Raw genomic sequence first — 15,036 nt, 5'->3', positions numbered from 1 at the left:
CCCCTCACCGTTCCCGGCCGGTTCCCCCCTCTCCCCTCACCGTTCCCCGCTCTCACGCGGGGCCGTTGCCGGGCGGCCCCGGCGGGTGCGGCGGCGGCTCTTGGGCGGGTATCGGTGTCAGGGACACCGCAAACAGCAGCAAAGCAGCGCCCAAATCAGGGACAAATAATATTGTTTAAAAAAATCCCACACAATGACCCAGAAAGCAGGAGGGAGCCGGGGGTGTCCACTTCCAGCGCCCTTTCCCATTTCCACAGCAGCCATCCTGCCCCAGGACGGCTGTGGGCACTGCAGCAAGCTCTTGCCTTTTTTTTTTTTTTTTTTTTTAAATTATTTAAATGGCATTAAAATAAAATTTTAAAGAAGATCGAAAGTAAATGGTTTTCGCTCCTTGGATGTGCCTGGTGCCTCCCTTCGCATCCCAGGACCCAGACCAACACCTCCATCTGCTCCTTGCTTTGGGAATAAATCAAAATGATGCAAGTACAAATAAAGTATCACACATGTGCATTTCAAAAAAAATTTATTTTTCAAATGAATACAGTTCGTTTACAATACACCCAAGTTGATGGTATCTATAGCCAGCAGAGATCGATGACTGCTGTGTCCTATACACAGTCGTACAGAGGTTACAGATGCCTACGAGAGGGAAGGAACAGTGAAAGAAGTCGACATTTTACTGTGCTGGAAGGAAAGCAACTCTTGCAACAGGTAGAAAATTTTGGCAAGAACAATTTGTCCGGAAAGGGAGAAGGGGCAGAGGACACGGCTTCTGCTTAGCAAGTACATCTCAAACACCGACACGTTCCCTCCCACCCCGCACGGCTGCAGCCCACGGTACAAAGAGGCACACATGGTCAAGATGGTTAAGTAAAAATAAAGGCTTTTACCAGTTTGTTTGCCATCCATCTACAATCTATTTGTGCAACGTCTCAAGTCACAGCTCTACTTTATTCTTGAAACATTTCCCTTTTGCTTCGAAAGCCCCCAGGACCTTCACGGTGGGAACACATTCACGCTCCTGCCGAAGCAATGGGAGACCAAAACAGGGGAGCAGTTGCCAGCATATGAGAAAGAGCAGACACATGGGAGGGGATCAATCCACTGGACTGGTTTATAAGAATTTTATTCAGAAAACGAATCCCAAACAGCATTTTTTTTTTTTTTTTTTAAACAACTTAAATATGCAAAATTTCTCTGCGTGACATTGCTTGCAGCAGTCTCCAAAATTAACACAGCTCACTGGCCAGTGATGTTTATGGCACACACAATGCCACCTGAGCCACCTTCTTCCAAAAATCCTTTAATATTGGCTCATAACCAAACGCTACCAATTAATGTGAAAGCTCTGAAGTAACACCTGCTGACAGACAATGTCCTCGTCCACAATCACACACCTCCAGCCAGGTGAACAGCTGTTTTTCCCTACACCAAGTGCTATTTATCCACCATGAGGCTACCTGGAGAGCTGAACTGCTTATACCAAGGGAGGAGACAAGAACAACAGGCAGAAGGGTCTGTACCCTATGAGCCCAAAGTGTCATCACTCCCCTGGAACCCTGATCTGTACACCAGTGTCTGTAAAAACAACATTTCCAACCCAAAACTTGCTCTGCCAGCCCCACTGCTGTGCTGCAGCTTGATTTTCACACCTGCCTCCAAACAGACACCAAACACAACGAGCTAGAAGCAGGTTTTTCTACAGGAAAACAACATGTAGTTGTCTCAAGGTGAGATTGAACACTGAAAACTGCAAAAATGAGAAGATTTCACTGAAAAACAGAAATCAAGTTCAAAAAAAAGTAAATACTACAGCCACAGGAGAGAAGTGATGCACAAAAGCGAGTACCCAGAAGAAGCCATTCTGCGCTGCAAAGTTGCCAGAAGCCAAACTCCATCTCTGGCATTCTTCCTCTCACCAAGTTTTGTTGGTGTTCAATTATCCTCACTACTTCAGGAGCAATACTCAAGTTTTCACTCTGCTGGCACACCATCAGGATCCAAAACATCCAAAAATTCTTTAAGTTCAGCATTGCTCCAGGGGGCATCACTTCACTACTACATCTGAGTGGACACTACCTACCAAGACATGTATTTTCTATCAAAGAAACTGGTTTTGAAGATATTTAAGAGATTTGCAAGTGTAAGCAAAATGAAAGTTTACTAGTAACTATTTCAAAAGCTAACTTTTGCACACCTGTACTGAAATAGGTTGTGGATCTATGATTTATGGGCAAGCATGGCCCTAAACTCAACATACAGCCATATTTTTGTGTTGCTAGATAGTGTTACAGCATTAATTTCCCAACTGCCAAATGTGTTTGAAAGACCTGTGTAATTCTCAGCAATGAAAAAAACCCCTTTCATTTAAATAAACTTGCCCTCTGAGCGTCTGTTTTACAACAAATGGATTAGTTTAAAGAAAGCAAGATGGCAAACATGGGACTGACCCCAAGAGCTGCAATGGGATGGGAGGGAAGAGCTCCGGCTCCCAGCAGGGATGGGCTCCAAACAACTGGATTCACTGAAGATGCAAACGTGCAAATTGCACGGGTTTGTATCACGAGGCTACCACTGTCACAACATGGTTCACCCTCAGATCACCCAGTAACTCACTCTCGTAAGGTAATGTGAATCCTCACAAACATCTTCTAGATGAAAAATGAGGCAGAATCGCTTCCCCCAGGTCAGAAAGGGAACCTGCTTCAGAGCCAGCTGGTTCCAGAGCTCCTGGCTGGACAACTCACCAGTATCTCAAAACAGCTTCAAATAGAACCTGTTGGAAAAGCTCTTCAATTTTGGTCTGAAAATCCACTTTTTTTAGCAGCTTAAAGCCCAAACTGGCATCTAAGCACACAGGTGCCTACTTCTGCACAGTGCAGTGTCTACAACAGGGACCTGGTGTCAGAGGATGGGGGATTGTTCCTCTTTCCACACCCAAGTGACCACACGATTCTGTTCTCAGACATCGCCACCCCTTGCTACTGGCAAACTGCTTTTTGAACTTATCTGTGACATTTGATCCTCACCTCCACGTTCCCACTGAGCCAGAGCTTTGCGCTGCTCCCTGACATTCACTGGGCAACATTCCCCATGTCCCTGCAACCTCCAAATGGGTGGAGAGGGGAGAGGCAATGGAGTGTATGGAAAGCTGCAGGAGCACAGTAAAGAGAGAGGACATCACTGGACAGGCAACATTCAAATAAAGGCAGAATTAATGATTCTCATTAGATAAACATATCAAGGTTAAATTTTATTTTAAAAAATTGCAAGTCTACCAGAAAGTAGGTTTATTTGATGACATTACTCTCCAGAAACCACTTATTATAAAAGCTTCTCCTCTCTGGGTAGTTCTAATTCACAAATAATTCAGGGCTCACTTTGATGAAGCAATTCAACACAAAACCAACTCTACTCTGAACAAGGACTTCGAGCTTTAAAAACAGTTCCAAGAAAAATACTAACCATCCTACCAATGCAAATACAGGTTTTTCCAGCTCTGTTCCTGGTCAGAAAAAGGCACATACTTGCTCTCAGTGAGTTCAAGTCCAACACAAACAGTTCAGGACACCCAAGCTCATGTCTGATGTGCCCATCAATGTCCCTGAAAGGCTTGAGCTGATCACAGCTCATCTGACACCCACCCACCTCCTACCCAGTCCTTTGTTTATACAGGCTTTTGTCACCATCCCACCCCCACCCTCACATCCAGAGCTGATCTGTGCTCCACACAGCCACAGCATCCTCAACATGGCTAATTCCATACAGGCAGTGGAGGGAGAGAAACCCTGGTCAGGGAATGGGGAGGTAGGTAAGAGCTGAGTAAGAGCAGAGCAACTGCAGTGTTACAGCAAAATGACCTCTACACCTGCCTGCTTCTGTTCCTGGGAGCCAGGCACACCTCAGGACAACCAGGAACCTCTCAGGGCTTCTGTGTTGTATAGAAGGATCACATATTGCTCACAAAACTGCTTGGGTCGGTGCTATCTGAACCAGTGGATCCACTGGAAGCTGCATCTGTTTGACCCAAGTAAGGGATTCCAAGGTTTGGATAAAACCAGTTTGATTTCAGGGGGCAGCTGTCACAGGCACTGCCACCTGCTCGCAGCACGGTCCTGGAGAAGGAGAACAGGCACCCCTAAAAATATACAGGAACATGCTTTTTCCCTCATGTGTTAGTTTTTGAATTAGCAATCACAGGATGACAGAACAGTCTGGGTCTGGGAAGGAACCTCTTAAAGCTCATCCAGTCCAACTCCGCTGCTGTGACCTGGGACCTCTAAACCAGGTTGCTCCAAGCCCCGTCCAACCTGACACCTTGGATGTTTCCAGGGATGGGGCAGTGAGAGCTTCTGTGGGCAACCTGTGCCAGTGTTTCATCACACACATTGTAAAAGACTTCTTAAATCTAATTTAAACCGACCTCCCTCCGTTTAAAACCATCACCCCTCATCCTGTGGCAACAGGCCCTCCCTAAAAGTTCACCCCCATCATTCTTACAGGCCTCTTCAAGTACTGAAAGGTACTGAAGAAAAACACCAGCTGTCAAGTTTTGCTTTTTTATTTGCTACAGGAGGCAAAGGAGGCTCTGCTGCTTCTTCATTAGCTTCAATATTCTGTTTTGATTTTCCCACCTGATAGTTTTTAAAGGAGTTTGAATAACTCCTACTGGGCTCTGTTACTTTGAGTCTGCCCTTGCTGCTTCTTCCCACACCTTTATTCTTTCCCTTGCAGAGCTGCTCCAAAAGCCACAGAATCTTGATGTCCCACAAGTTCTCCATCTCCTTGAGGAGGTCCTCCCTGTCCATCTGCAGCTGCTCCTTGAGGTGTTTTAGTTTGCTGGGTTTTTTTCCAATTTAAAGTATTTTAATAATGTCTATTTTTAATGGTTTGTTAGCTCTTATTTAATTTGGATACCTTAAACCATCGTGCACCCTCCAATGACTGCAACAGAAACATTTCTACGGGAATTAAACCTCGCATGTGGCAGCTCATGGACAGCAAGGCAAGAGATTTGTGTCCAACAGAAAACTGCTTCATCAGGTGCAGGTTCATTCCCTTTGATAGAAAGAAGAGGCAGCAACTTCCTTCTAAATCTCAACAGGTTCAGTATGAACTAAATGTGGAGCGAGACAAAGCAGGTGGTTGACAGGCAAGGGAGGAGATAGAGAGTATTGCTGCAAGCAAGCTGATGGTGCAAGATTTTTGGCCCTTTTTAGTCTAAAAGATAGAAACAGCTACTACTAAAAGGGTCAGGAGACACAGTTTTGGCTCAGAATTCAGACTGAAAAATGCTTTCTAAACCCCAGCCTAGTAACACTGAGAAATTGGAAATATAAAATAATCGAACATCATGGCAAGCTTAAATACCAACACAGTGGCATTGGGCACTGTAATAAGACCAGAAAGTTGGTACAAGCTACAAGAGACATTGAATCATGTCTTGAACTTGAATCAGAAGAAATTATAGAGCAAAGAGAGTCAACTCGTGCCTGAGGGAGCTGCAGCATCCCCTCAACAACGAGGTGTGGGCAACTCAGCAAGGGCACTGCCCAGTGGTGGGACTCTGAACCCCACATATTTCATTGACGATGTCCAGAAGCTCTGCTTACTACTAGAAAAAGTCTGGACGTGAACATATTCCTGCAAAGAGACCACTTGGAGTTATTCAGTGAGTTCTGTGGTTAAGCTCCTGATATTCAAAAATATCCTGACATCAAGTTATTTCACATCTTAAATGCCCAACACTATAAACAGTAATAAAATGCACAAAATCATTTTAGTTGTAGAGAAACAAGGTACCAATGAAGCACTTGCCTATGGCGAGCGGGTTAATTGTCTCCTCTCAAACACGACTGGTTAAGCCAACTTTCTTTGGAGAAGAAAACCAAAACATTCAGAAACTTCTCCTGCCTAAAAATAAGTGTTAAAAGCAACACACAGAGCAGACACACAGACCTATGAGCTGCACACAGACCACCAATAAATATACAGAAACACCACAACAAAGGACAAGGCTCATCATAAAAGAAAAGTCCCATAACTGCTACTCAGACCGATACCAAAGGAAAGGGAAGTGTTTTTTGCAGGCATGTGCAAGCACATTACAGTGTCATCAAAGCAAAACTTTGCTATTATTATTACTTTATGCAGCATTACAAGGTTACTGAGGTGCAGTGTTTAATAGTCTAGTCTACAGCTTTTCCTGACTGCAGGAACGCTCACCAAATTCACCATGGACCCACCCCCTCCGTGGCATCGCCTACCCACCGAGCTGCTCCCATCCAGGGCATCCAGCTCCCAGCTGGGAATCAGAAGACCCACTGATCCATACTGAACACACACAAGCCATGTGAGGACCAACCATCTCCCAGGCCATCCTTAAGACACCCTCCTAAGACACCTTTCAGTTTGTCTCCATCTCTGGGAATGTGCTTCCCCTAAAAGAAGACATCCTTTGGTAGCTACGGATTCCTTTCGGCACCAATCGTGTCCCCACGGCTTCTCCCACACCCCAAACCCCCAGCCCCCTCAATATGAAGAGGTAAATCACATTAACCAAACCCAACCCCAGCCTACCAGCTGAATTTGGTGATCGCTCCTCAATGCCTCTCCCTCCAAAGGAAAACACCTTCCTGGTTATTCTTGGTCCTGACTCAGAGAAGCTGATGCTTGAAAGTACCTAAAAGATACCATCAAACACTTGGCATTTTCAATAATTTATCTTAAATTTGCAGCCACGTACAACTGGAAAATAAAAATCTACAGCACCATCTTCTAAAAAGGCACTTTCTGAGGACTGTCTTGCTTAAAAAAAAATAAAAGTCACTCCAAGTTTTAAACAGTGGAACTGCTTTGTTTGGAAAGGACCCTACGGTAACAACCCATGTCAGGTGAGGGGGTACCTCAGACAGGACGTGAAAGGCCAGGGCACATAGGATGGAAAGTGGATGGAGTCTCCCCAACACCCTCATTCCTGCCAAACCAATGCTTTGATATTTTCCCTCGCACGCCTCTCCCTTACAATTCCTTCCCCTCCATATGCACCTTTGCCTACTCAAGGGACAACAATTCGGGTTTTAGTGTCACAGAGATCAGGATTTTTAAGATTCTGCTTGGGAGGTAAAATGTAGGATCCTGTATCCATCTTGCTCATACCTCAACTACAGAAAGTACAAAATCTTCTACCAGCAGAAAGCATCAACGAGCTCAAGCTCTAACCACAATACTTTACAAAAACAAGGAGTGAATTGGCTACGTTAAGTCTGATTTCAACATGTGTCAAACCAAAAATGATATTCTGAACATGCAGCATCAACCTAAAGTACCATCTTTGGGTAGAAAAGACTGACAGAAATCTTTCCCTTTGACACCCCTACGGAATTTTTCACTAGATCCAATCAACCTGCCACTAGCAGCCACGAAACTCCACAGCACTGAAAGGGACAGAGCATCTGCCCAGCCTGACTAGAGACCACGATGGCCACTTAGAAACAACCACCTTTGAAAACTGAATTTACAGGTCCAACATACATAATCTGAGCTTTTGATTCCTTGGTTATAAAAGTGCTTTGAGTAAGGTTCTAAACCCTCAGTTCACAAAACAGGGAAAATATCAAAAGTGGACAAGATATGAAGAAAATGTAAGAAAAGGGAAAAAAAAAAAAAAAGCCTCAAGCTTGAGCTTGGAATTTCACCAGAGTGAACTTTAAGACTAGTAGAAAACCAGTATTTGTAGCTGGAATTTTTACAGCAGACTATATGGTATCTCATGTTGAGCATTTTATAGGACAAGTATTTGTACATGAAGAAGTGAAAATCATTTAGGACCAAGAGCATCTTGAAATAATTTGACTGACAACTTCCAGAAACCCATTTTACTCCTGAAAAACATTTCTGTGGCCAAACTTCCAAAAGAATACCAGAATGAATCCTATAAAAATAACTTTTGGACACGTGTAACCAGATGACACATTGAACAGTGACACAGCGATCCTGAGTCAAACGGCCACGGCTCAAGTCCCTAGAAAGGGAAAAAGGCGACTTACAGTGGAGTCACTTCTCCTGTTGGCAAATGTCGCGAGTTTAATGCCTCAACCACAAACATTCTACGATTCTCTCCAGCTCTGGATCTAGCAGTGGCCAGGTGGGAGGTTTGGGCAGGGCTGGCTGGGTGAGAAGGGGCTCGGCCAGCAGCCCTGGGGTCTGTCCCCACAGCCAGAGATACCCTGGGGCTGCTCCTGGCCCTGCACCCACCACGGGAGCACTTAGTGGCACTTGTTCAGTACAAGTGAAGTCTCGGTGCAGTGTCTGAGGAGACAGGAACTGCTTTTCTCCACAGGCAGAAACCCGAGGCCAGTGTCTGCAAAGCAAGGAGAGCCATCAGCCTGTGCCCACATCCCTCTTTGGACTATCCACAGCCAGCTCCCAGCCAGAGAGGGGGATCTGCTGTGCCACCCAAGATTTCCTCAAACAGCACATAAAATTTGAGATTTTTTTTTTTCTTTTTCAAGGAGAGCAGGTACAAAAATAAAAGAAATCCATATACTCTGAAAATATACTGGAAACTGCCACCACAGATGAGGTACCATTTATCCCGACCCCCCACCCCCAAACTGCAAACATCAAAATATATATGTTTTTAAACAAAAGAAGAATATCTGGCTATTTAATCTCAGTTAAAATGACAGCACCCTTTGTTACACTTGATATTTCACACCATTAATTCTCTTTTGAAAAAAAACCAAGATATCTAACTAACCTTGATTCCTTGCTTTTCTCCTCATTCCTTAGTGCAGTAATTGTCCATCTCCATTTAAATAAATATAGCAGCTACAGCATCATAAATGTGTGGCCCTCACAACGTCAGTAACTTGATATCGTAATACAAAGAAGTATCGGCACTTGACGTAGATATTTGCAAAACCAAGAAGAGAGATTAAAACTTCCAAATACTCTTCACATGAAAACCAGGTACAATGTTACCTTGACAACTGAAGTCACTTTGCCAATGAAGTTTCTTTAGTTTTTGGTGAAAGTAGCGAGCAAAAAAGCTTCTCAAATCCGAGTCACCGAGCGTGGGCAGGATGAGAAGCGGCTTTGAAAGGAGAGTTAGAAGGCTTTGTAAAAAGGAATTTTCAGCTAAATGCCAGAAGTCCACAAGAACTCTTTGTAAAATAGTTATTTTTTTTAAAAAAGTTCTCTGTTTCAAAAGAAATTTCTGTATAAAGCTTAAGCTGAACATTTTACAAACGGCACTGCTACTGAGAGAGCTTTAGGAGAAAAGTGTCAGGTCACAGACTGGGAAAAACATCTGAGAGACTCACTGAGAAACCACCTCGCTCAAAGGACTCGGTTGCACCCCTCTCCCTGCACCAGGTGTGTCCAAAGGCACTCACAGGGACAGAGCACTCCGAGTTGGGACCCCCTGGCTCTGGGGGTCCCCAACACCTCGGGGACTGCAGAGCCCCCCAGCCACCCCCACACCCCCTCCGAGCACCCCCAGCCACGCCCATCTCCACCACTGTTTCCAGTGCAATTTTAGCTTTGCCAAGTTAGTCTCTTTACATTATTGTCCTTGATTTTGAGAGATAAGATAGGTATCTACACCAGCTGTTAGTAAAGCTCTTGCAGACAGTGTTGCCAACAGCACTACGGACATTTCCATACAATATACAAACGCACAAAATACAGTACTTGGTTTCCTGGCAGAAAAAAGAGGGTTCATGCCTGGTGAAGCAAAATGGGCTCAGATTTTAGGCTCAAAATACAGTATATTGGCAAACAGCGGATTTGGTGAGAACGAGGAGAGAAGCTACTTAGACCAACCAGGTTTTCATGTGAGAGCAGGTGGAGGTCGGGAGGGCTGGGATCACAGCAATGCCCATACAAACAGCTGCAGTAAATATACTATGAACCAGTGCAAATAAAAACAGTCAAAAATGCAGTTCACGAGTTTACAAAGTGCAAAACTCCCCAGTCCCCTTGTTGAATAAACGCTCGTCTCTGACATCTTAAACATTGGTTTTAAGTGGAATGAAAGAGTCCCATTGGTTTGTTTCACATTTCAGTGATTTAACATGTTAGAACTATCCCAGCCCTCTTTATTTGCAAAGCGAAATGAAGTTACCAATAACTTAATTTTAAAAGGAAAGTCACTATCAAAGAGGAAAAAAGCCTAAAAACTTTTATTAATTCCAGACATTTTACTGATGTCAAATAGGTTTAACTAAGCATGTAAAAACTGAGATCTTAATACAAAACCCTTTCCATTTAATTCAAATATGCTCCACATTTCAAAGCCAAAAATAAGGCCAATTCCTTTGTTAAATCAAAAGACTGCAGTGACAAGTAAAGCTTGCAGAAGTCTAGAAGCATTTTTGTATATTTTTTTTTGATTTAAAAAAGGAAAATTCAAGATTCCTTCTGACTATAAAACTTTCCTTTCAAAATTAAGGCTTTTACTTTGTCCTTTTAAAATCCTGGAGGTGTCCATTCTCCCACGGTCTGTGGTACAGACACTGCTTCAGTACAGCTCAATGGACACAGTTTTTCTTTAGAATGCTTATTGCACTAAAAGATAGCAAAACAAGTTGTCAGTTTTTTTAAAAAATAAACATGATTACATTTCTAAAAAATAAAAGTTGATGTTGACCATATGTTCTGTAATAATTAAATTAAAGCATTATTATTACTCTAATAAATACAAAAGAAACAAAAGGAAGCTAAACTTCAAACACACATACATATGAATCACATTAAGGTGTGAGAGGCAGCAAGTAAAGTAGCAGGTTTCTTTTTTTTCCAAAAAGACCTTAGCTCTAAAGTTTCAGTTCTGGTGGTTACTGTATGTCATCCCAGAAAACCTGGGACATCGGATCTCACGTGAAGCTTCAACAGATTTGACATGCCAGATAGGAAAAAATTGAAACTTTTGGACTAGGTAAAACAGCAGCTTTAGTAAATTCCCCCAGGGAGCAAGAAGAGTTGGGTCACTACTGCCTGCACATGAACCACGAGCTTCTTGGATTGCTTTTGAAAGGGAACTCTTGGAGCTGAGAACTCCAAAGCTGTGAGAAAAGACACAAAGGCAGCCGTTGGCTAAATTAGGTTCAAATTATTGGATTAGTGTGCAAAACATCTTCCCCCCCTCACTGTTTCCTAGCTAGTGCTGTACATTCCAATGCACTTGGATATGTTCACATTCGAATGCTCGATGGCAATACTGAGAGAAAGATTCCTCAATGCACGGGGGTTAAAAACTTAATTATTTTCTTTTTTGCACACTTCCCTCCTCCAAACAATCACTGTGATTGTTCCTAAAAGGTGGTTTGTTTTTTGTTTTAAATTACACAACAGATTTTAGTTTATTATTACTATTTTTTTTTTTTTTTTGCAACAATAGTTGTGCTGCCGAGCAACTTGAGGTAAAGGCAGAAGAGGGTTAAACTACGAGAAATAATAATTAAAAAAAAATGATGGCGGTGCTTCCCACGGGAGCCCACCCCAAAAAAGCAGTTGGCTGGTTTCATATTGCATAATAGTGCTGTGTTCCTGGATGAAGTAAACAATCTTCCTCGTGTCAATTTAAGGGTGAGCCTCTCGCCCCTGCACAGCGTCAGCTCCAGCACGATGGGAGGCACAGCCCCTAAACCAACCCCCTGGAAACATACATTGTATGTGGCTTAAGTTCTCAGTTCTCCTCTCCGTGAGTGTCTCCCGGGTCATTGACTTAAGCGAAGTACATCGTGCGTAAGGTGTCTTGGTGAATCTGTACAGCCTTCGCCAGGGCCTGCGGGTCTCGCCCGTTGCTCTGTCCTGACACGTGGCTCCCTTCAGCACTGCAGGGAACGAGGGAGAGACAGGCAGGGCTGTAAATTGTATTAATTCGGATCAAAAAGCTGCTTTCGCATCTCTTCGGCAGAATCACAGAATCACTGAGGTTGGAAATGACCTCTAAGATTGAGTCCAACCTGTGACCGATCCCAACCTCATCTCCCAACCCAGAGCACTGAGTGCCATGTCCAGTTATTCCCTGAACACCTGCAAGTATGGGGACTCCACCACCTCCCTGGGCAGCCCCTTCCAAGGCTTGACCACCCTTTCCATGGAGAAATTCCTCCTGATGTCCAACCCGACCCTCCCCCGGCACAGCTTGAGGCCGTTCCCCCTTAACCTGCCCCTTGTTCCCTGGAAGCAGAGCCCAACCTCCCCTGGCTGCCCCCTCCTGTCAGGGAGTTGTAGAGACTGAGAAGGTTAAGGTTCCACCTGAGTCTCCTTTTCTCCAGTCTGAGCCCCCTCAGCTGCTAGCCATAGGACTGACTTTCAAGACCTTTTACCAACACAGCACCAGTGACAGAACTGGACACTGAGTAATATCAACTCTTGTATTCGCCCAGCAACCTTGAAGCTTTTGACAGATCTCTTCTATGGCTCAGCTTGCTCATCTAAAAATAAGCCTGTTATAAATACATTGATGGCTTGAAGGTTATAAAATATTTCTGACGTACAGAGTTAGATAAGTGGAAGCACTTAACATTTGGTTCATTCATGACTACTCTGATCCCAAAGCAAAAAAATTAAATCCGTGGCTTGATTCCTTCAGACCATGTCAAAGTTGTAACAAAATACTTCAGTAAACTGAATTCTTTTAATCTGAGTGTTATTCAGTAGAATCCACCAACCCACTCTGGTCTGATGTAGAGCAGCAGCTGCCAGGAGTGATGATCTTAACATCAGTCCTAGAGGTAACAAAAACTAAGTGCAAGACCGGCAGGAATCACCCGTAGCCAGACGGCTTTAGGCCTGACAGTGAAGGAGAGCAGTGGAGACTAAACCCTGAGCACACCCTGTGATTTACCTGTCGTGTTCCTTGTCCACGAGGTGGTAGCGTGCTCTGAATGCCACCAGGTGAGCGTAGTAGGCGGGCGCGGGGATGGAGACGGAGCGGGTGCAGCGCACGTACGTGTGGCACAGCTGGTACGTCAGCAGCTGCAGCTCGTCTGCTGTGAAGCAGTTGTCATCCCACAGGACGTGGTAGTGGGAGGGACGGCTGGTTCCCTGCAGAGATGGGCACGGAGGGTCAATTCTCTGGGTTTCCATCAACAAGTCAGGTTTTGACGTTCAGAAAGGGCCAGGCTATCTAGTGTGAACTTCTATGTAACAGCAGCCAAACGAGTTCAGTTTTATGTCAGGCCTAAATGTATTTTAAGATGAATAAGCCTAATACATACATGATTATATTGCTCTAAGTATTCTTGCTAGGAAAAAACCCACTTCTACATAACCCTCAGTGATCAACATCTGCTCCCAACATGACTAAACCATGATTACAGCACCTTTTACCTACCTTCAAATAAACTCAGAGACACATTTCCCAGAGAAATAACTGGTGCTTTTACATCCCTCCAGTTCCTGAGCACCCTAACTGCAAGTATGAACACTAGAAACTCAAGTTAAATCTTACAGTGCATCTGAATTGGGTAAATAGTTGTGCTTTAGCCAAGCTACAAGTCTCTCTTTTTAAAACAAATACATCTGAAGAATTCGTTTAGTTGAGGTTCTTTATGCTTTGTTATATTAAACACAATGAGCTGCAGCTACACCCAGCATTTCTGCTTCAACTTCAATACAATTTTTTTTCCAAGGGGCCAAAACCCAGCTTGCTCAGACACAGTGTAAAGGTTGACAAAAAACCCATTGAAATGATTCAAAACTGGACAAGTCATGCCCAGCCAACCTAAACAAAACTGATGACAATGTGGTCAGACTCACATGACAACAATTTGAAGAGCAAATTTTTTCTTTACATTTTAAGCAATAGCCTGACACAAGTAGAAAGATTTTTTTTTTTTCAGAAATAACAATGCTACAAAATAAAGTGAACTCTTCAATATAAACTTTAAAAAGCATCACTTACCATCAGTGCAAGTTCAAAGGTGCTGCAGAGACCACCTCTTAAGCAAATCATACTCTAGGTCCCACAATAATGTTTTATCTCAGATAAAACTGAGCTAAAAGAACATTTCCTGCCTAAATAACTATTTGTAAACAGGTGTCACAAAAAGGAGAAAAAAAACATGTTCTAAATTCACATTTACTTACACAAAGTAACCGTACCTGTATTCCAGCATGGCTACAGAGGTAAAAATCAAACTCGTAGGGGTGTGTAATGTCAGTATCTACAGTTGTCCCAGCTGGAATATTGCCACTTCGTCCAACCTAGAGAAGAGGTTTGTTAAGTGTGGCCTCAGCTGTTTATACAGCTCAACTGTAATGAAAAATACAAGTTTCTATTCACCACTGGCAAGGTTTCGGCACATGAAGTGCCACAGGACTGTTTGGAATGTGCCACTACATCAGCCTTGGAGGTTTGACAAGGACACTGGAAGGCTCTCCAGCACCTTACACAACACTGCACCTCCAGCACATCAGAACTTTCCAGCTCAGACTGAAGAGCTGCACAGACATTTGTATTTAGAACTGCCAGCTCCCGTTTGGTTTGGACTCAGAAAAAAGGTTCCACCATTTTGTACTTTCTTCTATTACAGCTGCTGGAGATTGGTCCTGAGTAGTCACATGGACTTCAGCTCCAATGTGATGTTGTGGGGGTTTTTAACATACTTAAGGCCAATGATTTTTCAATTTGTGGCACCATTTTATCAAATCAACACTTCCCTGCATGCACAGACAACCAGATGGACAGAAGCCCACGCTAATATTTTCTCCAGCAGCCTAAAAGATCGACACGAAGCTTTCCCAAAAGGCTCCTCAGAGGGCAGTGATTACCCTTTCTGTTCTGTCAGCACAGAACAGCCGCGTATGATGTCGCTTCTGCACCACAATGTAGGTTATTCCAGGCTGGTAATCCTTCTCCAAACTGATGCAGGCTTCTCTAATGGCCAGCAGCTCATAATACAAAACCTACAAGCACAAGAACAGAGGAGTTTAGGTTTTCCTTCCATTGTGTTCTACACACAAGACCTACTAACTTGGTGTAGTTAACAGTAGGCACAACTTTGGCATGCAACTCGTAAT

General features: G+C 43.7%; 2 protein-coding genes across 2 annotated transcripts in view; both read right to left on the bottom strand.

The window, feature by feature from the left end:
• TEKT2 (tektin 2) overlaps positions 1–82 on the bottom strand; it is a 6,429-nt gene extending 6,347 nt beyond the window's left edge. Inside the window, exon 1 of the mRNA XM_042015550.1 lies at positions 9–82. The gene's annotated coding sequence lies outside the window, so the exon portion shown is untranslated. The remainder of the gene's footprint in view (positions 1–8) is intronic.
• A 424-nt stretch (positions 83–506) lies between these two features.
• AGO3 (argonaute RISC catalytic component 3) overlaps positions 507–15,036 on the bottom strand; it is a 33,875-nt gene continuing 19,345 nt past the window's right edge. The window contains exons 16-19 of the mRNA XM_042015525.1: positions 14,788–14,922; positions 14,119–14,220; positions 12,860–13,059; positions 507–11,840 (exon numbers count right to left, since the gene is read on the bottom strand). Coding sequence (XP_041871459.1) covers positions 11,732–11,840; positions 12,860–13,059; positions 14,119–14,220; positions 14,788–14,922 — 546 coding nt within the window. The 3' untranslated portion in view covers positions 507–11,731. The remainder of the gene's footprint in view (positions 11,841–12,859; positions 13,060–14,118; positions 14,221–14,787; positions 14,923–15,036) is intronic.

The sequence above is a fragment of the Corvus kubaryi genome, unplaced genomic scaffold (genome assembly GCF_017639235.1).
Source record: "Corvus kubaryi isolate FWS band 111438036 unplaced genomic scaffold, C.kubaryi_AGA036_p1.0 split3-37304, whole genome shotgun sequence".
Taxonomy (NCBI): Eukaryota; Metazoa; Chordata; class Aves; order Passeriformes; family Corvidae; genus Corvus; species Corvus kubaryi.
This window is presented reverse-complemented; position numbering and strand designations above follow the sequence as displayed.